Here is a 24,141-nt window from a genome sequence, read left to right as displayed (position 1 = left end):
GTGAAGGGGCGAAAAGTGGGAGGTAGGTAATTTTTTTTTTGTTTTCAAAGCACTTTGTGATGAATTTTTTTATGAATGAAGAACTCTTTATGAATACAATTTGATTTGATTTGAAGGAGAAAAAGCAGATGACCGAATGACAAGAACAAACAATTAAAGCATGTCCTACCAGTTGGCGGCCTACCTGACGAGTTAGCCCCGCTGAAGCATTGTCGGTCGCATGCAGCCAAAAACATCCGAATTCCGAACATTTATCCATAAACATGTTAACAAACTGCCGATGCTGTGTTAAACGTTTTTCAGTTTGTTGTGTCTAGTCTTGACTCTGCCAACTAGACGGTTGAGCATTACAGTACTTTTGGTACACAGATATAAATATTTTCATTGTCATCCTAATAAGTTCACAAGCAACCTAAAAAACAATTTCCTAGTACCTATTGCTACACAACGGAGAAGTAACCGGTAAGTCTGCTCCTAAAGGTAAATACTGAACAATATTATAACATTTAATAAAACTAATGTAGTGTTTGTAATACAGTTCTCTTGTAATGTTTTTCAAAAGTATTTGTCTAAAAGCTTGTTGTTCTTTGTAAAAGACTAGTTACATGTTACAAACCCCGTTTCCATATGAGTTGGGAAATTGTGTTGCAAGTAAATATAAACGGAATACAATGATTTGCAAATAATTTTCAACCCATATTCAGTTGAATATGTTACAAAGACAACGTATTTGATGTTCAAAATGATACATTTTGTATTTTTTTGGAAATAATCATTATCTTTAGAATTTAATGCCAGCAACATGTGACAAAGAAGTTCGGAAAGGTGCAAAAAATACTGATAAAGTTGAGGACTGCTCATCAAACACTTATTTGGAACATCCCACAGGTGTGCAGGCTAATAGAAAACAGGTAGGTGCCATGATTGGGTATAAAAACAGCTTCCCAAAAAAATGCTCAGTCTTTCACAAGAAAGAATGGGGCGAGGTACACCCCTTTGTCCACAACTGCGTGAGCAAATAGTCAAACAGTTTAAGAACAATGTTTCTCGAAGTGCAATTGCAAGAACTTTAGGGATTTCAACACCTACGGTCCATAATATCATCAAAAGGTTCAGAGAATGACCGTGACCTTTGATCCCTCAGACAGCACTGTATAAAAAACCGACATCAGTCTCTAAAGGATTTCACCACATGGGCTCAGGAACACTTCAAAAAACCACTGTCACTAAATACAGTTTGTCGCTACATCTGTAAGTGCAAGTCAAAGCTCTACTATGCAAAGCGAAAGTCATTTATCAACAACATCCAGAAACGCCGCCGGCTTCTCTGGGCCCGAAATCATCTAAGATGGACTGATGCAAAGTGGAAAAGTGTTCTGTGGTCTGACGAGTCCACATTTCAAATTGTTTTTGGAAATATTCCACATCGTGTCATCCGGACCAAAGGGGAAGCTAACCATCCAGACTGTTAGCGACGCAATGTTCAAAAGCCAGCATCTGTGATGGTATGGGGGTGCATTAGTGCCCAAGGCATGGGTAACTTACACATCTGTGAAGGCAACATAAATGCTGAAAGGTACTTACAGGTTTTGGAACAGCATATGCTGCCATCTAAGCGCTGTCTTTTTCAATGCCAAGCCACATTCAGCACGTGTTACAACAGCGTGGCTTCGTAAAAAAAGGGTAGTCCAGACTTGTCTCCCATCGAAAATGTGTGGCGCATTATGAAGCGTAATATATGACAGCGGAGACCCCGGACTGTTGAACAAATGAAGCTCTACATGAAACAAGAATGGGAAAGAATTCCACTTTCAAAGCTTCAACAATTAGTTTCCTCAGTTCCCAAATGTTTATTGAGTGTTGTTAAAAGAAAAGGTGATGTAACACAGTGGTGAACATGCCCTTTCCCAACTACTTTGGCACGTGTTGCAGCCATGAAATTCTAAGGTAATTATTATTTGCAAAAAAAAAAAATAACATTTATGAGTTTGAACATCAAATATCTTGTCAAATCATTGTATTCCCTTTATATTTACATCTAACACAATTTCCCAACTCATATGGAAACAGGGTTTGTAAAATGGTGGTGTTTTGGGGGGGTCAAGCACGGATTACATTGATTTTAATTAATTTCAATGGGCAGACCGGATTTGAGATATGAGTGTTTTAGGTTAAAAGCTCCGTCGTGGAAACGCAATGTGCTTGTGAGTTGAGGTACCACTTTTTTTGAGTTGACCTGGTAAGTACACCACTGCGAACCATAACATTTGTGTTAATGCTTGATACATAGATTCTAAGACACGATTTATTTTTGAGCAACTGTACTTAAACAATTATGTGCACCTCAGAGTTTTGACAGGATTCTGTTTTGCTTAAATGCTTTAGTAAATACAGGTTCTCTCCAGCAAATTGTTTTTACATTTTCTGTTGGGTATTGGTCATAGAGCATAGCGCCAAACAGCATTTTAGCGACTATCACCCTCAGATATAGAGGTTTTGAAATGATGAGATGTACTCACAGACACAGTGGCTTCTGGCAGGGTCTAACATGTAACCTGGTTTACATGTGCACCTGTAGCTGCCTTTGGTGTTGAGACACTCTGCATTCTTGCAAATTCCGGGCAGGAGGCACTCATTGATGTCTGTGAAATAAAAGTTTAAGCAACAGCCATGAAAAAATTTGACAATATATTGCAGTGGATCATACAGTTAAAAACCACCAGCCGCTTGGAGATGGTGACGTATGGAATGCCCTGAGTTACACCACGGTGCAATTCAGGAGGAGGGCTGACAAGAAGAAAACACAGGCACAGAGGAATTGACCACAATGTGGCTGCAAAATAACCCTTATTTTGACAGCAAAATAGTCTGGCAAATGTTGATTAATTACTTTATATCACCACCTTAAGTTTCTATCATTTACACATCTTCAACTGAGGTCATTCAGTAGATTCTTTTGTAATGGGAAATTCAGTTTGCATCTCCAGAGTCAATAAGATAAGATGGTCAGTTTATGTGCCAGACAGGAACCAGAGCGAAATTTTTCACCGGGATCAGTCAACGTTTGTTGTTCTGCCATGTAAAATATTTCGTTTTTTTTCCGAATTGTTTGACAAAACAAATCTGAAAGCCTGCCATTTCAGAATTTCCAAATCCTAAGTAATGTGCTCTTGCTTTGTTGTATGAAAATGCCCAAAAATTTAAGGGTTACTGAAATATGAGGGCGGCTTCACGGTGGGAGAGGGGTTAGTGCGTCTGCCTCACAATACGAAGGTCCTGCAGTCCTGGGTTCAAATCCAGGCTCGGGATCTTTCTGTGTGGAGTTTGCATGTCCTCCCCGTGAATGCGTGGGTTCCCTCCGGGTACTCCGGCTTCCTCCCACTTCCAAAGACATGCACCTGGGGATAGGTTGATTGGCAACACTAAATTGGCCCTAGTGTGTAAATGTGAGTGTGAATGTTGTCTGTCTATCTGTGTTGGCCCTGCGATGAGGTGGCGACTTCTCCAGGGTGTACCCCGCCTTCCGCCCGATTGTAGCTGAGATAGGCGCCAGCGCCCCCCGCAACCCCAAAAAAGGGAATAAGCGGTAGAAAATGGATGGATGGATGGATGAAATATGAGGGATGAACTTACTTTTGTGAGATAGTGTATGATTGAAAACATTCAGTGGTGCCAGTGTATTTGAAGCATGAGTATTTCTGGTCAGAGTTCAGGTCAGAGATAGTCTATGATTGAAAACATTCAGTGGTGCCGGTGTATTTGAGGCATGAGTATTTCTGGTCAGAGTTGGTCTCAGCCTTCATCACATGGGGTCTTTAATCCCCAGTTTGGTTGAGTCCTAGATTAGTGCTATTGTTACAGTCTGCTGCTGCGTTAAATGGGATTGACGCTGATTTTCAATGACATCCTGCCATGACTCGAACTAATCTCAAAATAATTTTTTTAACGTGATGCGTGGTTGCTTGCGCCAACATAGCATGGTGACCACCTAAATGCAACATTTAGGACATAATGCCCATGTATTTGTTTAAGGTCTACCTGAATCACTCCTAACCAAAGTAATAAACAATATGTTATGGAACCACCTGCAGAGTTGTACTGAGAAACTGCGAAGGAAATTGCAGCATGACTCTGCTTATTATTATTATTATTACCGACTAGACAATTACTCTGGTGAGGGCAAAAGTGGATCATTTCAGACGCAGAAACAAGAAATTGTGAATAAAAATGTTTTGTCATTCATACTTGAATTCCCTCCTCATTTGCCATTGGCCTTTACAGTTTTTTACATAAAAAAATAATAAAAAATAATAGCACAGTTGATTTTACATGTTTATGAAAGTTACTTAAAACATTGCCTTTACTGTTAAAGGTTTTATGATGATGAAAGTTTGATACCGGACTGGATTCTTTTAATTCAAATAATTCATTGGACCAATCTCCTACAACACATCAAGTTCAGATTTAGACCTGTGTTGAATCCTCTGCTGTATTTGTCAACATATTCAACACTGTGTGTGGCTCGTTCACCGTGACCTGCCGGCCAGCGTCCCTCTGGGATGTTGTGATGGATTTGTTTTTTGTTTTTTCAGGAATAATTTGATGTTTTTTTTTAAAAGACAGATAGATAGGCAGGCTGGCAGGTCACATCATATATCCTCTGCTTGTGTGGGCCATAAGCAGCAAATTAGTCTACATTCCTAAAGAGACTCATTGAACCCAATTAAAATCATACTGGAGAAAGGCTAACTGTAGTCTTGACTTGTGTGACACAGGGGGCGCACACACAGCATGTTACACTTTATTGAAGTCCTCAGATGTCCATATACAGCTTGTACAAAACATACAGTACTAACTCTGCAATTAGAGGCATTCTACTTTAATTTGAGGCTTACCTTGACAGTGTGAGACATTCATTCTTTTGTATCCTACAGGACATTCAACTTGGCCATTTGCAATCACCGCATGTACTGCAAAGAGTAAAAGACAATAATGCGTTACGGACGCAAAAAACACAGTAAATGTGCATCATATTTCAAGCAGAAAGCATTGCATTTATCACAGATGTAGACAAACAGCTCATGTTAAGAGAGAGAACATATAACTTACAGATGTGAGCATCTTGGCAACAGGAAAAATGAGGGGAACCACAGCTGGGCCCCATAGGAAGCCGAGAGTGAATGTATGGAAATGGATCCCCCATTTTTATAAGACAGCACTACCATACCATCCAGCAGAATGTAGCAATAACACGAGACGTCATGTATAATCATATTACCTATAAATCTCTGCAATCCCCTAGGACAGACGTAGCAAGTGTTCATTTTTTAATGTATTGAGGAATCTCTGTGAAAAGACTGACTTTTAGTATTAAGCACATTAAAAATCTACTTGCAATAGTGACAAATTAATGGCTTTACCAGAAGGCAGACCCAAAACTTGTAAAAACAGTAAAACATTACTACGGTATGCGTTTCAGGTGTGTGTGTCACAGGAGTGTCCGGCAATAAATAACTTGTTTTTTCAGTTAATGCGGCCATATTGTCAGTGACATACGTCTGAAAAACATCAGGTCATTAGTCATTCGGCACTAGGTTAAGCCCCAGTATGCTCCATAAAATGTACAGTACATACAGGTCAATGTGGTTAATCATGTGGCAAAACAAAGCAAGACACATTGTGCGTGGGTGTGTGCATGGGAGTGTGTGAGTGCTTGCGTGTTTTTTGGTGTATGTGTGTGCGGCTGGCAGCATATTGCTACACGTACAACACATTAAGGTATCTATGGAAGAAATTATTTTATCTTGGGTTTAAGTCATGCACCATAAGTCACAAAACAAATACAATACAATGCCTCGGACTCGAAGTCTCTCCAGAGAGTGGTGAGGACGGCGGAAAAGATTATCAGGACTCCTCTTCCTCCCATCCATGGAAGTAGGGTAAGCCCCAACATTAATAGGTCTTCTGAAGGGCAGACTCAATGTGCCATATTTTTAAACCTCTGACTTACAGAAAAAGGAGGGCATAAAGTAGCCGGTTGGCTACTTTATGCCATTATGGGAACTGTCTTTTGTTAAATTTCTGAATAAGCAAATCACCTTTTTCTATGAGTACACCTGCGTCTTATATACATGTGTGGCCCTTCATTATAATATTTGTCCAAAAATTAGGTTGGTGCGGCTTATAATTATGTGCGCGCAATAGCCTGAAAATTATGATATGTGCCACATGAAATCATTTTGGGAAGGAGGAAACAGTTTTGGTCCTGTTGTGACCAATTATACCAGGCAGGTTCATTGTACCTGAGGGTTTGATAGAGCAAATGTGGGTCACTACAAAAGCCGATTGACGACTTAGTTCAACATGTTTCTCCACACCCTAGTAATATGCCTGCATAGATTTCTGAGTATTGAGCTATTGTGGCATAGTGCTTGGCATGCTGTCCTGCAGAGACCAGATCAGGGAAAGTCTGACTTGAGTGACAGCAGGGCGCACATGCCAATTAAGGGAAACCCAGGGGGAGAGAGCTGTCTCAATAGAGCTTATTAACCAAAGAAGTCGATCTCTTCCAGAAACAACTTTGACATGTATCTGAAATGGTCATGCACATGTACCTATGGGCCTCCTGAATCAAGAAATGATTGGTTCAAGGTTACCGAGTTTATCCTGGCGTCATAGACCTCATGACCTCACTTGGCTCTTCAAGGACTATAGGCATTTATCAGTCGCTCTGTGCCATGAGGGAACCCTATTTAGAGATTAAGTTGTGCCTTTTGTTGCTAAAACAGACCAAGTTGCTTCTGGTGTCACACATAAATCTACGGGTTCTCTAATCATTTAATGACGCGTAACTTCTAATGCGGTCTCCTGCGATCGTTTCAGTAGAAATGTCTGTGTAGATTTCACAGGCAGTGGCTTGCAAGAGTGAGTTCAAGCTGTGCATCATTAACATCGCCCTTGGTTACAATGAGTTTAGACGGAGACTGGTCTGCATCCACTGAACATAGAGAGAAACATTTCCACTTGTTGTCATCCTATTCAGCCCGGATCAACAAAAGACTTTGCCAACCTTTACTAATTTTGTCTGTCTCCATTCAATTGTGTTTTGAATGCCACTGGCAACTGTTGAATAATATTTGCTTGAATTGCCTGACTTGTAAGATATAATTCAAATCCCTTGCAGGTTCCTGAGTGGTGGCTCTGTCCTAAATCTGATTAAAGTCTGTTTTTTGGATCAAGGAAGACCTTGCCGAGGGTATTCAAATGAAAGGACGGCTTATGCAAAGCCCAAGTAAACACGGTAGGGCTGTGGGCTGAGAAAGTAGATGGATTTTATGCTCAGATGGGTTCCTCAGCTGTACCAAAATAACCTTCCAATTCAGTCTTCCTAGAGGACCACCCTGCTTGGAGCATGTTCTTGTGGATGATTCAAAGGTCTAGCCTGTCAATTACAAGGCTCAGATCCCTTGACCAGCATCCCTGGGGATCTGCCTGGGAAGCAAAGTTAGTATTGAGCTTCTCCCCATGGCTCACTGGAAAACCTGAGACCATGTGGGAGGCAAGATGGATGAGAAAGATGAGGTCGATGCCATCCATAGAACGGAAAATGGAGGAAGTCTCACGATTAGTTTCACCAGGGGCCCATTATAGGAAAAGAACCATCACCCAGAACAAGACCTCTCCAGGAAGCTTTCCAGTATTTTGCTTTCTGACATGCTGCCATGGAACAAACCGGTGCCACACAGAGGAAACTGGGGAACACACCACTCTAATCACAATAAGGGGTTTAAGTATTTTGATTCCGTGATATGGCTAAGCCATCACCACTTGGCCTTGGAGTCAACACATGATTGGAGGGAACAGCTTGAAGGAAAATTGTTTGCTTTTTAAAGAGAATGTCTCCTTGGCACTTGACAGGCTTGCCAGTAGGTTATATCACAGGCTCTGAAAACAGCATTACCCTGCTTTCCTACAAAGAAAGAATGATCAGTTTGGACATTTGAGAATGATATCAGCATCCTTCAATTGACACAGAAACAACAGGCACACATGCAATGTTGATGTGGTTTGCTGCTTTGCTTTCCACCACCCAAGATAACACACAGGACATGCAACAGTGGTGACTACTGGTTCAGTTGTTTTTACTATATCATGATTCAACTGATCAAATATCTCAGTTGAGAAGTATATTTTCAGCGTGTAGTTTGAAAATTTAGCTTTAGGCCTGATGCTGATGGGGGTGTATTTGAATCATACCCAAATTTAAAACAGATGCTCATTCCTCACTAATCTACAATTTACTGTGGTGCATTTACAACATGGGCTGATTCCAAAGTAAGACAAGCCACGGTTAATTACCAATACAAAAGTATGCTTACTGTCGCATGTATCCAATTATGAAATACAACAACAGTTTGAAAATGGATCTGCCTTTAACTAAGATTTTGTTCTCGTCCTATCTAGGTCACATTGATTAACCACACTGTTTAAGTGTGATACAATAGCAAAAAGGTAATATTGAATCAAACATTGTAAACATGACTTGATGTCTTTATCAAATCATAAAGTCCTTGCACCATTGAATAATTAAATGGTCTTGTAGTGAGGTTCCAGTGCATCTGTTTCCTTGCCGCTTATTTGCAAGAAAAAGTTGTTGTATCTCTGGTTCCTTTTGGCCATTAACAGTATCCATTAACAATGTTTGTTTGAGTAAAGCTAATGAAAAGCAGTCACCAACACAGGCATGAATTTAAGAAAACATGTCTGAGGAAATGACGGTGGGATGAGTTAATATTGAAGGATGTAGACATAATGGAGCTCTGTTGGCTCCCTCCGTCTTTACCTCAACTATACTATTACATCATATGAGTGGTACATTAGTGGGCAATTCTAAACACAGTGTGAGGCTGATTGTGGAGAACACTCCCAGAGCTGGAAATAGGCGGCACAACAAATACTACTAGCAGGCAATGACGCCGCAAAGATTCGCTCGCCCCAGGGTGGTGGAGGAACTGAATGTTCCCCTGTGGGCATGTTGGTTACTTTAAGTCCTGGAGGGGGAGACTGGTTAAGGTGCATGGGACAACCTTCCATCATCTCATACATGCATGGGAGAATCACAAAGAGGGAAGCTGCCCAGCTTTGACACATTAAGAAAAACATGGATCATGACATTCCTAGAGCTGTTAATACAGAACAAAGTCAGGGCTTCCAAAAGTCATACTAACACACTCTGACTTTACAAAGATTGCCAAGGGGACCTGAGATGAATTTGATTAAAAAACATTCCTATATAACTCCTATCATTGCAACACAATCCTGGCTCAGAGATTTTAAAGGATTTATTTTTAGTTAGTAACTTGAGTGCGTCTTTGCGTGACCTATGTACACAAATATCTTTGCTTGACCTTGTGTTAGTCTTTGTATTGCCTGACATCAAAATTAATTAAAACATTTGTCGACCCAAGAAAAGCTTTTTCTTAATACATATTTTTGTATGTGAATGATTGAATGTGAACTATAATGTAAAGCGCTTTGGGTATCATTCCAGGTATAGCAAAGCTCCACATACATACAAACCATTAACCATTTCTCATCAGACCCAGATTTATTGTCTGGTTGATATGAATCTCATAATGAGTCTGCGATTCATGGTCTAAAGTTTTAAAGGCTCCTGCAGTGCATATCCAACCACACTAAAATTCCACCTTTGGTGGCCAGAGGGTTAACTGTGTCTCAAGAGTATGGAGGACATACCAGGTGAGATGACTGTACAATAGGCTAGTAATAAGACCACTACCTATCTGCTTTAAGCAGGGAAAAACAGCATTCCTTAGAGTCTTTAAAATGCATCTCTCATAGAGCTCTTGTGTGGATGGAAGATTCTGCCAAAACTGTCAGGAACAGATTTCATGAGGTTAGCATTAGGGCCTTCTGGTAAGAAGAGCATAAGAGCCGTCCTACTGTGTTCACTTGTGCTTTGCATAAGAGCAGTTCTCCAACCATGAAGACATTGATTGATCCGTACCCCAGCCCTGGATCCAAGGAGCCGATCAGTGCCCATGTTTAGGTCTGGAAGGAAATCCTTCCAGACCTAAACATTTCAACAGGAGTAAAGAGTGTCTTTCAAGGGTATACACATATATTTATTTTCCTTTATTCAAACTATTAAACCAGTGATGTGTGGTAACCTTCACACAAGGTGAGAAATTAAGGCCTTTGGACTTTTAAATTTGTTTTACATATAGGTGATCTAATCACTATTAATACATTAAGATAACAACACAAGCAAGTGTGTAATTCACTTTTCTAAAAACTATGTTATCAAATACTTCCTGATCACTTTTATTTCTTTTTATAAAATAAAAATAAAAACAAGTGGAGTCTTTCTTACCTTGCACTGTATTTGTCTCTGAAGTACATGCACTATACTCCATGAAAATATACAACATATGATCACCTCTGTTTTGTCTGAAAGTTCTGTTTTTGATCTTGGATATATAATCCCTCATATTGGCAGCCTCACTCATCCATTAATGAAGAAAATAATAAAACTGTTGTTCTTGCAGCTGACAAAAAAACAAAACACCACAAAGGCTGTTTCCCTCGCTGATGAAACATGGTACCAACCAGTGACGTGCTGTCAGGGGAGGCAAGTGAGGGAGTGCCTCAACGGCCACCAGGTGGCTTAACCATGAGATGTTCCAAAACGAAGTAATACAGTAAAATAAGTTTTAATATTTCTCTTTTAGTTTATACTTTCTATGTGATTTTGGTGTGGTTCCTGTATAGTTTGGTCATTTTCATGGTCAAAATCGCAGAAAATTTGTGTTTCCTGATCAAAACAACAGTAGACGAGAAATGAGGCAGACACAGGCGTTTATTGGGCGTGTGCCTGCGAGGGGGCGCATGCTGGTTGCCACGGGGAAAAGGCAGGCCATGAGGCAGCAAGTACCTCTGCCTCAAAGTAGGGGGCGATATATTGTCAACTTGCAGTTCAATACCTGAGCAGTTAAAGTTAAAGTACCAATGATTGTCACACACACACTAGGTGTGGTGAAATTTGTCCTCTGCATTTGACCCATCCCCTTGACCAACCCCTGGGAAGGGAGGGGAGCAGTGGGCAGCAGCAAGTGGGGGCGCTTAAGCTAGCAAACACAGGTCTCTCTAGCAGAAGCCAGTCTTTTTTTCTTTTCTTTTTTTTTTAACTTTATTTGTAACAAACATGGCATTTTTATTAAAGTAAGCCAGCGTTTGTGGTGCAAAAATATTGTTTAATTTCATGGAATTAAATTGAATTAGGGCTTCACGGTGGCAGAGGGGTTAGTGCATCTGCCTCACAATACGAAGTTCCTGCAGTCCTGGGTTCAAATCCAGGCTCGGGATCTTTCTGTGTGGAGTTTGCATGTTCTCCCCGTGAATGCGTGGGTTCCCTCCGGGTACTCCGGCTTCCTCCCACTTCCAAAGACATGCACCTGGGGATAGGTTGATTGGCAACACTAAATTGACCCTAGTGTGTGAATGTGAGTGTGAATGTGGTCTGTCTATCTACGTTGGCCCTGCGATGAGGTGGCGACTTGTCCAGGGTGTACCCCGCCTTCTGCCCGATTGTAGCTGAGATAGGCGCCAGCGCCCCCCGCGACCCCAAAAGGGAATAAGCGGTAGAAAATGGATGGATGGATGGATAAATTGAATTAAATGAATGTTTCTGCCAATTTTGAGCATTATATACTGTATCCAAGATGAAATACTTCTCTAAACTGGACTTTAAGACAAAATGAATGTGGTCCTACAAAGTACGTTTTCATGTAGGATAGCTATTGCTGCTTCAGATACAAATACAGAAAGGTAAAATTCACTCACAATACTTGATTTATTTTGTTGAAAGCAAATGGGACCAAAAAGTATTTAACAACAACTTTATCGAATACTTTTTGGACCCATTTATCATATCATAATATTATTATGATAACGTTTTTATGAAAGCGAATAACTCCCCTTTTTTCCTGTAACTCTAATGTGCAACCTAAATCAACAATGACTAGAGCTGCACATATCAATTTAAGTACAAAAAAAAAAAGAAGAAAATAAAGTATGTATGCCTCACCTGGTGTTTAGTTCACTGCACGTCGCTGGTACCAACATGCATCAGTAAGCTCATGATCGCCCCCACTTCTCAAAGAATGGCAAGTCAGGGTACTACACGAGGGCCTATAATACTGCCCGCAGCTGTATTTACAGTCCGATTATCCAGATTTGATGTCATACTGACATCAAAACATTAAACAGGCTGTAGATTCTACAGAGTACAAACTACATAATAATGGTTTAGAAATGTCCCTGCAAACATTATATTGGCAACTTTGTGGGAAGCAGACCAGCCAGTAAGGCACGCCTTCATTCTCTTCAGCTTCCACAGAGACAGGCAAGAACGAGGGGAAGCAAGAGACTCAAATGGTTTTTACACAAGTAAACGTTACAAAACGATTGTAGCCATACAAAAACTACATTTATAACAGTTAAATGGGTAAATATTATTACACATTCTATATTTTATTATTAGCTCTGCCTCACTTGCCTGCCCTGGCCGCATGACCATCTTTGTTACTCTAACTTGAGCAGTGTATATATGAACTGAAAACAAACAAACATATAATTGACACATTACTGCATGACTGCGATATTTAATACATCAAGTGAAACCCTGTACGTAAAGTGATTCCAGTGAAAAGTAGCAACACTTGCTCTTCGTCAACAGTAGGTTCGTCACCTGCTGTAAAGATTTAAATGCCTCTGTCACATTTCCAAGTAGAAACTGGGCTGCCATGACATCATTAGCGCATACTAAACAGGACACAAAGGAGACTCCTATAAAGCTGTAAAATTCTTTGTCCACATGGCAGATTGACAACTGAGCCCCTAACAGTAAAATAGAACAAGAGAGCAGCAAAGTTTTTCAGGGACTGTTTTCCCTTGGTTCCATATCATTCCTATCAAACACAAGCAATGGAGGGAGGAATGTGACTTAAAGAGCTAGCCAAGTGTCTAAAGTGAGAACAATAACACTCAGGAATTCAAAGCACTTCTCTTATTAAAGCTCCCCCCGAGACTAGAGGGACATCAAATATGACTAAATTTTTCCTTCTCCCCCGTTTCTTAACAGCCTGCGTGTGACCTGGAACACAGGCCTACAGTATACCACAAACATGACAAAGAAAAAGCATTCGCTTGTGCTTCTAGTCCAAACTTCAAAGGGACACAGTAACACATCTGGGAGCCAATAGAGATTGGTGCCTGGAAAGGAACTACATCGGAGAAAAATAATAGATCTCTGATTGATAGAGGGGACGCAGAAAGTGTGCTTCTGATTAATGCTTGCAACATGAAACACAGCTTGACAGCAGATTGACATTTGTGGGTTTAGCTGCAAGAGTAAAGACAATGAAATATCCAGAACAAATGTGCCACTATTGCAGCATTCCACAAGGCCTCACTTAGAGATCACTTTGGGCCAGTGCTGGTATACAATCAAGCCCACAATCACCCTCCAAATAACACACAGCTCTGTCAAGTCGAGTAAAAGTCTCCATCTTCAGCTAGAAGTGTCACCACCCACCCAGTTTGTCGGCGTCCAACCAGCCTACTGCTCTTTCTCAAACCTACCCCAGGTTGGTTGTATTGTAGCTCAATTACTCTTGTTCATTTGCTTAATGACTGGTTATGCCCACTATGAATGGTGCTTGTTTCAGGCTCTCATCTACATGCTTTTATTGAATTTTATTGAGGCAAAAAGCCCTTAATTTTTTACAGCTCTGGGGATAGTCGAATTACGCAGTCGTTTCACAAACTAAATGACACGTAAATAGAGTAATTATCTTCACTTTCTAGCACTGTTTAGGGCTGTAATAAATGCTCAAAATGTCCACTAATTATAAACAACTGCAGCTGTAGGTTACACTGGGTGTCACTAACCAACAGACACAACAATAAACTCACTTGAACATAAAAGTCAGGCTCTGACAAAAACAGAACATCAAATGTATCCCACCTTCTATCGCTCAGTTGTTTGGGATACTGTACATAAAAAATACCTGCAGGCCACATGCAGATGCCTTCAGTGACAATGTAAATAGTCATGAAAATAAAGAAAACACATTGAATTAGAATGTGTGTGCAAACGTTTGGCCTGTACTGTGTACACATATATATTATATACAGGGAAGCATGGTGGTGGCAGGATCATGCTGTGGGGATTTTTAACAGTGGCAGGAACTGAGCGTATAGTCAGGATAGAGCAGACCAGGAATATTATTTTGAATCGGGGTCCACATTGGTCAGTAAAAATGTGTAATGTGAATACTATATATGTGTATATATCAGTAGTGTGCCTTCAGTGCCAGCAAGGCCTTCTCTACTGGCCTAACATAAACAGAAATCATGATCATAATTGAAAATAAAATTCATTTTTATTTTACTTTCCCTAAATATCTAAACATATATTCATATTCTCTTCATTCTCCTTTCAGTGTTGTTTTAAGTTAAAGGTTTTATCCAATCAGAATGTTCCCATGGTGTTCGAATCCTGGTGTCTATAATGTAAGTCAACGGGCACATACAGTTGAAAGATAATTGCTACAGCCAACCAAATCGCGAGTTGTTGTCAGGTAGCCTTACGTTAACGAGACTGTGATTGGATACTCACTTGTCGTTCCAAAGTGAGTATCCAATCCCTAGTTTCAATTTAGTAGGAAGCAGGTAGTGTTGACCCACGAAGGAGAAGAACAAAATGTTGATTAGGTGGCAGATATATATTTACAAGGCAATTTTCAAGAAGGATATTTAAAGAGACACTACATCTTGTGAGACAATGTCAGCGTTGAAATGGGGAAATGTCCGCCATTTCCACTTGAATCAACCAACTACGAGGGGTTATACATCGTCGAATGTGTGCTGCAAAATTGTGATTTCAAATATATATATATATATATATATATATATATATATACATTTTTTTAAGTATAATATGTTTTTTGCAATTTAAATGTTGACAGTACCAAATAAGATATGTTTTAATTGCTGATGCAGGCTTATTGATTTTTAAATGCGCCAGAAAATAACTTGTTTTGTAGACTGTTGAAGTGCTTCAATACAGAGTAGGGTGTTAATGTGTTCCTGTATAGTATTTCTCCAGCATTTGCCATGTGGTGACATGAATTATGGTATTTTAAGAGGCAATCATTGAACTCAAGATGGCGCCGCGCATAGGCACAGCAGGTCAGAGCAAGTTTTTGTTATTTTTGCTCGTATAATGTGTGTGTCTGACCACATTATGCCGGGCGACTAACATCTATAGTTGACCCGAACTTCTTAAATTGGGTCTACGGAGTGAGCAAGACGTCTCAGCTGAGTTTCTTCGCTTACACGGGATACCGGCGGACATAGTCAGGGCACCGGGCTCTCCGTGGACTACATTTCCCAGGAGAAGGAGGTGGAGGGACAGGAAGCAAAAGCTGGGCTGCAGAGCTGGCGTGCTACCTAGGCTCCGCAAGCTGCCTTTCAAACCATCGCTTCCCAGCATTTTTTTATCGAATGCAAGATCCCTCGCCAACAAGCTGGACGAGCTGAAGCTATCGAGCTAGCGGGCCGCATAACACATCGACATGACAGAACCAAGGACTCCGGTCAGAGAAGATGAGGGGGTCTATGCACCTACGTCAACAACAGCTGGTGCACCAACACAAAGACTGTTACCAGTCACTGCTCATCTGATTTGGAGTACGTTACTGTGAAATGCAGACCCATCTATCTTCCAGGGGAATTTAATGTTGTCATGCTAACGGCTGTTTACATACCACCCGCAGCTAATGCTAGTATGGCCCTCAGGGTGTTACATGACTCCATTAGCAGTCAACGAAGCGCGTATCCTGAGGCGGTGCACATCATTGCTGGGGACTTTAACCATGCAGAATTAAAAACTGTGCTCCCTAAATTCCACCAGCACATTAAATGTGTAACTAGGGGAAAAACACTCTGGACAAGGCTTACTCTAACATCAAGAGTAGCTAGTGGGCTAAACCACTACCACACTTGGGCCAGGCCGACCACTTGTCAGTGTTGTTAATCCGAGCATACACCCCCCTCAGGAAAAGTGCTCCCCCGACAACTAAAACTGTTAAAATCTGGCCTGAGGGCGCCTCTTAGCAGCTCCAGGATTGCTTTGAAAGAACAAACTGGGGCATCTTTGAACAGCAGGACCTGGAGGACTACACTTCATCTGTGCTGAGCTATATCAAGTTCTGCACAGATATTGCAATGACAGAAAAGCGCATCCGGGTCTATCCAAACCAAAAGCCCTGGATGGCTGGTGAGGTCAGGACCCTGCTAAAGGAGAGGAACAAGGCCTTTAGGTGTGGTGATTGGGCACAGTACAGTGCCGCAAGAGCCAGCCTGAGGAGAGGCATCAGGGAGGCAAAGACAGCATATCGGAAGAAAATAAAGGGACACCTCAGCAGCAACAACACAAGGCAGGTGTGGCAGGGGGTGAAGAACATCACCGGCTACAAATCCAACAACCTCGCTGTGGCTGACGGAGACGCCTCCTTGGCGGAGGAACTGAACATCTTCTTTGTTTGCTTCGAGGTGAAGCAACCACATCCAGTCACATCACAACGCTCAACCCGTGACAACGTCCTCATGTTGAAGGAACATGAGGTGCAGCGCACACTAAGGAGGGTGAACCCGAGGAAAGCTGCTGGACCTGATGGCGTATCTGGACGTGTATTAAAGACCTGTGCTGACCAGCTGGCTGTTGTCTTCACCAGAATTTTCAACCAGTCCTTGTCCCAGTCCATCGTCCCACCCTGTCTAAAGGACTCTCCTATTGTCCAGCTTCCCAAAAAAACTGCAGTACACAGCCTGAATGATTACCGTCCAGTGGCACTTACACCAATCATTATGAAGTGCTTTGAAACTCTGGTTCGGGGGCACATCACCTCAAATCTGTCACCTGCATTGGACTCACACCAGTTTGCGTACAGGTCAAACAGATCTACAGAGGATGCTATCGCAACAGCCCTCCACACTGCTCTGAGCCACTTAGAGCAGCAGGGGAGCTATGCAAGGCTACTTTTTGTTGCTTTTAGCTATGCGTTCAACACCATCCTCCCCCACAGACTGGTGCCCAAACTGACGGGGTTGGGACTGTCTTCCTCCATCTGCCACTGGATCCTGCACTTCCTGACAAATCGCTCTCAGAGGGTGAGAGTAGGCTCCCACCTATCAGCAGCCAGCAGCATCAGCACCTGCTCCCCCCAGGGCTGTGTGCTAAGCCCCTACTCTACACCCACTACACTCATGACTACACCCCTGCTCATGCCAGCAATGCTACCATTACATTTGCAGACGACACCACAGTAGTTGGACTCATTTCTGAGAGGGATGAGTCTGCCTACAGAAAGGAAGGGGAGCGGCTGACTAGGTGGTGCAGGGAAAACAACCTGGTCCTTAACACCACCAAGACGAAGGAGCTCATCATGGATTTCCAGAAGAAAAAAACAATAAACATCCAACCACTCTACATCAATGGGGACTATATGGAAAGGGTCTCTAACTTCAGGTTCCTGGGCATCCAGATCGAGGAAGACGTGTCGTGGAGTATGAACACCTCAGTGACCGATGCTAACCGCCCATAGAAAATACATGGGTACGACTAGTAGCTACTATTAACAAACAAATTCACATACCAACTCTGCGTAATATCTCAACATCGACACACTCTTTCATTGCAACTCGGCCCTGATGGTCGGCACCTATAAGTTTACAATTAGTTGTAAAATGTTGGACGGTTGTTTTTACGATATGCAGGCAAACGACAACTTTAAAACATACCGGCTTCGGCTTAGCCGAGTAGTGCAAGAATGATCTCTGGGATCACTAGCGCCCTCTACCACTAGGAGGCCGGAGAACAGATGCCTCACATTGTACGTGTTTCGCAGCAGTTTTATGATTGCCCAGCACAAGAAATACGTTACACACATACAGTTGTTGACAAAATACACTGTACATTATATACCTCAGCTAACTAAAACTATGGAAATGTATAATATAATTCATATAGCAATACGGTCTCACTGCACAGCAGACAGCAGTTAGCCGAGTCATCGCGCAATCCATGTTGACGGGGAGTCTCAGCTGGCTGTGACTAGGGATGATACTCGAAACCGGTTTTCCCGGTTGTTCGATAAGAAAAGAACCGAGTCCTCGGACTCGAACCCCTTTTTGATAACCGGTACCCGTTATCGAGACCACTATAGTAAAGAAAAAGAGTTGTTTTTTGACCAGAAATGCTCCGTGAGACATCACAAGAAACGACGTCACGTAGCTCAGTCATTAGGCGCAGCTAGCGAAATCAGGAAAACAAAGGACTGGAAAAAGCACTCCAAGGTGTAATAAAGTTCAAAACAAAAGACATAATCCAATGAATAACTTTACTGAGAGATTTGAGCAGGGTACAAACACTTGACCAACACTTTTACGACCAACCGGAAACATAGCAACCAGGCTAGCAACGCACCTCCTTTACGGCTGCTGTCGCAACGTTCTTAAAGCAAACGCAGCACATACATATATACACAACATATCCCCCTTTTTTAACTTTTGTTTTTCTTTCCTTGTAAACACAGCAAAATCACAATGTATATGTGTTGACAGTCTAATTATAAATAATGTAGACGAGGCGTGTTGGCTGAGTTCTTGACGTTTACTGCCGGGTGACGACATGCAACAACACTTGCTCGTCAGTCCCGTTGCATGCTGGGTAGTGTAGTTGTTATATTCCCTAGCTCATAAAGAAATACTGTTAACCCAATAAACTGTATTTCTTTTTTTAGCTTTAACTTTTAATATTTAAGCATTATAACCACATTTGCAAACAACTTTTCTCTTCATAGAATTATTTTTCAATTAAGAAATAAAGTGCAAAAATGTCAAACCAGCATAACAAACAGTTATGTCAAATAGTAGCAGAAGTGCACTTTTTGGAGAGCTGTATTATTTTCAGTTTTGTGTCCAAGGGACTGATTTTATTTAACACCATATTATTATTTATACACCTATAGTGATCACAGAGACAGGTTGTTTTTGTATTACTGTATATATTTGTTTTTCTGAACAATCCCACTTAATATACTTTGGGTAACAACAGTCAATATTTATTTATTTTGTTTTATTTTTTTAGGGGGGGTAACAGTCAATATTATTAGATTTTATTTTTTTCTTATATAATAAAAGTGAGCTTTTGTTAAAGCAAATATTGTTGGTTTTTTTCCATGTACAACAACCTATCTGGACTCGATAAGAGAATCGATAAGGAATCGGTTCCATAAGAGGATTCGATAATAGGCTCGAACTCGATAATTTCTTATCAAACATCATCCCTAGCTGTGACTCACGGCAAGTAATTCTCAGTATTTGACTGGAAAATGTGAAAATTAATTGATTTTGAATAAAAAATAATTTAAAACTGGTGAAGTTAAATGGAAAATAACTTTATAGTATAATTACTGGATACATATAACAATATGATTTTTTATTTTTTTATTTTTTTCTTTCCATGATGGCAGGTGAGCCTCACCTGCCACCCTGGACTGCACGTCACTGTGAATAACTGATGATGGTGTGACAATAATCGCCAGTCTTATTTTTTTACTTCTGATTTTTAACATGACATCGTGAGTCTGTGTGTTTAATGCTTTCTGACACAATATTTTAGCTGTAAAAAGTGCCATGCATTCTACCGTGTGTGTGCTGGGTTCCCTTTTTTAAAGAACACTTAAAACATGTGTAGGTTGTACTAGTTAAATAAATTCTTGCAATACCGTAGAAAAGGATAAAAGCACAACACACAATACAAACACTCACAATATGACTGATATAAATCTACAAATATTATGACGGACCACCTCAGAAAAATTGGTGTTATTGTCCAGCCTTTCTGCTGAGTAAAAGTTTGTACAGTCAAATAAATAATGTGGGATCTGCAATATTATCGATGAATGATAAAACACGGAATATTAAAAAATATGGACTTCTTTCCTCCTTATTTACCAGATTAACATCCCGCGATCGATCTTTTACAATAAAGCAAAATGCAACAAATACGCAACAAACGCTGTGAAAAATTAATGCAAAGGACAAAAAATTTAATAATTTAATAATAATCAGTATAATATCCCTTTCTGTTGTAGAAATATGCAAAATTTCTGTAAATGGTTGGTTACTATCAGCTGTACTGCAGAACCATCTAGACTTCTGAAAGTTTCCTAAGCACTTATTTCTTGTGTTTTTTTCAAGATATCTTGGTAGCTAGCTTAGCCATTACCCGTAGTATGCCTGTCTGTGTCAACATGTTCTAACTCGGTGTGTAACATGTTGAACATTGACCTACTGTAATAATGATACTTGTACGATATGTAGAGTAGTTAACTGCATTTGTTGCAATGGACAATTTTTAATTTAGGGGAAAGGTTCCACAATGTGTATGGATATATGTGTAGCTGCTAACCGCCTTTGTCAGCTGGGGGACCAAAAATAAATATAGTGTCAGCCGGTGGAGGTCAGCTTTTGTGTTAAGCATTGAAACACATTAATTGGCATTGGCTGATCACATATTTTGTCACAGAAATCGGCCAATGCTGATCGATAGTATTTTGTCACAGAAATCGGCCAATACTGATCGATACCTATTGATCAGCACATCTCTAATTTACACAATAATGGCTGTGCATTGATCATTTTTGTATTTGAATTTTTTTCACTTGAGAAGATAATATAATATTTGTCGACTAATCTCTTCAAGTACGTGGTTGGCAACTCACTGGCAAACAAACTATGAATCCACAGTACCGCTCAGGTTTCTCCCAATTGAATACAATGATAGAAATAGAGTGAAGCTAGAATAATTAATATGCCTTGAATAGATATTCAACATTGGAAAACAGGTCAGCAAGTTTACCTGGTTTAATTGGACACGTGTGGCACTTGTTGAGACCCCAGGAAGCTCCCACACTTCCACAGCAATCATCCTGTTTGGTTAGGCCTGGCAAAGGCTTGCCACACTGTAAATACACACATCTGTGATAAATCTAAGAAAAAAGTTTGGCTGCAAAACTGTACATATAGTTACATGACCAGTTATCTGCACGGACAGAAAAAAACTACATGACATTAGGAATTTGGAGCCATGTAACATAAACTTTCATGAACAGCTCTGACCCTCTTGGCATGTGAAACAGGAACATTTGGCTAATTAGGAGAAATTCCTTGCAGAACTGAGTGGGTTTTGGCCAGTAGAAATTTACAAAAGGGAAAAACCGAAGACATTCCTTTGAAAAATTGGTAAACTGGCAAGAGGGTGATGACAACTGTGGAACATAAAAGCCATAATCTAATGCACAGTCCATGCTCCATTGAATAATGCTGAAGGAACAACTTTATAGTGGACAACTTTGGAAAATGTTATCATGACAGTATAGTATGGAATCATACAGGACTAAACCCCTAATATAATTTAATGCTTTGCAGTGAGGCCATGAAAAAAATTACAACGACCAAGCCTATAATAACAAAACATCTGTATAATCTTAAAATGGATCTGTTTTTTTGTTGCTGCTTTAAGTACATTTAGTCACCATAATGATAATAGTGAATTGCACAAAATAGTGAAACATTTAAATAATAATGCTTTTTTTTTTTTTAACAATTTGTAAGTTTAACTCGTAACAAATGAGGACATAATTGACATCAACAAATGAGCTTCACTCAATACAAACTTAAAAGTAAAAGTTAACATATAAGTTAAGTACTATAATGTAAAAACAATATGAAAGTCATAATTTCAACAAATGAAGAGAGAAGCTCGTAAGATGGCGGGTAACTTGATAGCTAGTGGCCATTGCTAACAACATCCCAGGCTGGCACAGCACTGAAAAATGGGACAATGCAGGTCAGTGCCTTTAATTGACATTTTTGAATTACACAAATACATTACTATAAATGATCAAACCTTATACATACAGTATATACTTCTAATTCTTACTTTTTACACAAGTTCCACCTATAATCGGCCATTAGTCAACAATTGTATAAGTAGTGTGTTGTGACCCAACATAGCCTTCTGTCATTTCTGCTGTCCTCTGAATGACCACAGGTTTGTACAGAAAGTTGTCTAATACAGTTCCCCAATATTGCAGTCCAATAATTGTGTTCCTTGTAAAAAGGTTGGCAAACATATTGTGTTGTGCATTATGAATTACGCTAAAATATAGAATATTTGGGTAGAATATCACATTTTCTCCCTTTGAAATGTAGAGGTATCACTGAAACCCAAGTAACCCACACAAATACAGTACTTGTGCTTTTCTTGTTGTTGTTTTTTAACCAATTACTGTGCATTACCTTTGCAAAAAATCCAACTCAATTAGTTGCCCTGATCTCACAAAAGATAATTAATGTGCATTACGGGCCCAACTAACTAGAGCTACGATATAACAAGCTAAACTACCTAAACTGGAATGTATGCACAGCATCTGTCCACTGAATGCATTCTAAATCAAAACATTCCCAGGTTGACCAGTGTGGTCAGGCTTCATAAAACGTGAAGATGACAATACCATTAACCAGAAGCCAACCGAGACTGAATCATTTGTGGGAAGATAAACTGTTTGTATAATACAATTCAGGTTTTAAAACCTTCTTCGGACCACAAAGAACAAAATGGAGATGAATGACTCAACATGATACCTGTCCATCAACCGTCTCCTGGAAACATCTCCCCACTTGTCCATTCTGATGGTTGTGTGATCTGGCGTGGTTGTTGTGTCGGCTGCTGTGCTCGACAGCCAACTCGTGGCCATTGCCAGGCTGAGAGCGCTGCTGGACAGAGTGAACTCCCTCTGTGGTGGGCAACCTCTGACCTGGTGGGACACGAGCCACTTGGTGGATGCGGACTTCAGCTTCTGGTGGGTGCTGGATGTGGACTTTTACCAAAGAAGGGTGGAGCGACACTGGAAGAAATATTACTTTTCTGAATTATCCTGCACAGAATAATACATGCCAAAATAGCATATTTAAAAACATGACATGAACATATTTGTGGGATCTGAATCTGGTAAAAACATGATCATTGATTATTAGAGCATTTAAAATTATAAAACAAAATAGAGCGCACTACTTGGATGAAAGCAGGAGATGATTCAGTCTCAACTAGCTAGCGGTCTAAAAAAGTGGAATCTGACTTAAATCACTGCTCAATGGATAGATTGATGGATGGTCGACAGAGGTAAGAACAATTAAAAATGCCATATGATCCTGTTGTTTTAAGCTGTTGGAACAGTTCAAAACACAAAAGGTATAAAAGTTTCTTCCGAGCGCCTAGAGAGGTAATTAAAAGGGCAAATGAGTGAAGGGTTTTACAAAAAACTACAAGAAAAAAACTCACAGACTTCAGTCCAAGGGAGCAGATCGAGTCGAAGAATGCAGTTTGCAGTGAAAAGTTTGTTTGATATTATTTTAATGTTTACTATTTCCCATTTGAGCATTCTATTGATATTATTTGTAATTTTTTTGTTTTGGAGTTCTTAAAACAAATTTTTGCTACAAGTGTTTCGTAAACCACCAACTCGCCAAGTCAATTTTTTTTTTGCACACAATACAAAACATACATACATGTGTACATGTATGTATACACACACATATATATATATATATATATATATATATATACAGTATATATATATATATATGTATATATACAGTATATATATATATATATATATATATATATATATCTCTCTATATATATATATATATATATAGAGAGAGAGAGAGAGAGAGAGAAAGATGTATATATTATATATATACATACATACACATAGGTGGAGAGACACTGGAAGAAATATTCATTTTATGGTCCTGGGTTTGAGCCAGGGGTATTTCTGCGTGGAGTTTGCATGTTCTCCCTGTGACTATGTGGGCTCCCTCCGGATACCTCAGCTTCCTCCCACCCACAAAGACAATGACCTGGAGATAGGTTGATTGGCAGCACTAAATTGGTCCTAATGTATGAATGGTTGTCTGTTTATCAGT

At 40.2% G+C, this 24,141-nt stretch overlaps 1 protein-coding gene and 1 long non-coding RNA gene across 7 annotated transcripts in view; one reads left to right on the top strand and one right to left on the bottom strand.

The window, feature by feature from the left end:
- Positions 1-24,141, bottom strand: part of LOC133549554 (latent-transforming growth factor beta-binding protein 2-like) — a 333,835-nt gene that overhangs the window by 124,740 nt on the left and 184,954 nt on the right. For all 6 annotated transcript variants that reach the window (XM_061895071.1, XM_061895074.1, XM_061895072.1 and 3 more), the window contains exons 7-10: positions 22,798-23,060; positions 21,011-21,113; positions 4,896-4,970; positions 2,520-2,642 (exon numbers count right to left, since the gene is read on the bottom strand). In XM_061895071.1, the coding sequence (XP_061751055.1) occupies positions 2,520-2,642; positions 4,896-4,970; positions 21,011-21,113; positions 22,798-23,060 (564 nt within the window). The remainder of the gene's footprint in view (positions 1-2,519; positions 2,643-4,895; positions 4,971-21,010; positions 21,114-22,797; positions 23,061-24,141) is intronic.
- The window catches only part of LOC133549556 (uncharacterized), a 123,414-nt gene that overhangs the window by 4,059 nt on the left and 95,214 nt on the right, over positions 1-24,141 (top strand). The gene's annotated exons all lie outside the window — the stretch shown is intronic.

This window comes from Nerophis ophidion, linkage group LG03 (genome assembly GCF_033978795.1).
Source record: "Nerophis ophidion isolate RoL-2023_Sa linkage group LG03, RoL_Noph_v1.0, whole genome shotgun sequence".
Classification (NCBI taxonomy): domain Eukaryota; kingdom Metazoa; phylum Chordata; class Actinopteri; order Syngnathiformes; family Syngnathidae; genus Nerophis; species Nerophis ophidion.
Note: the sequence above shows the minus strand (reverse complement) of the source record. Positions and strands in the feature narration are given on the sequence as shown.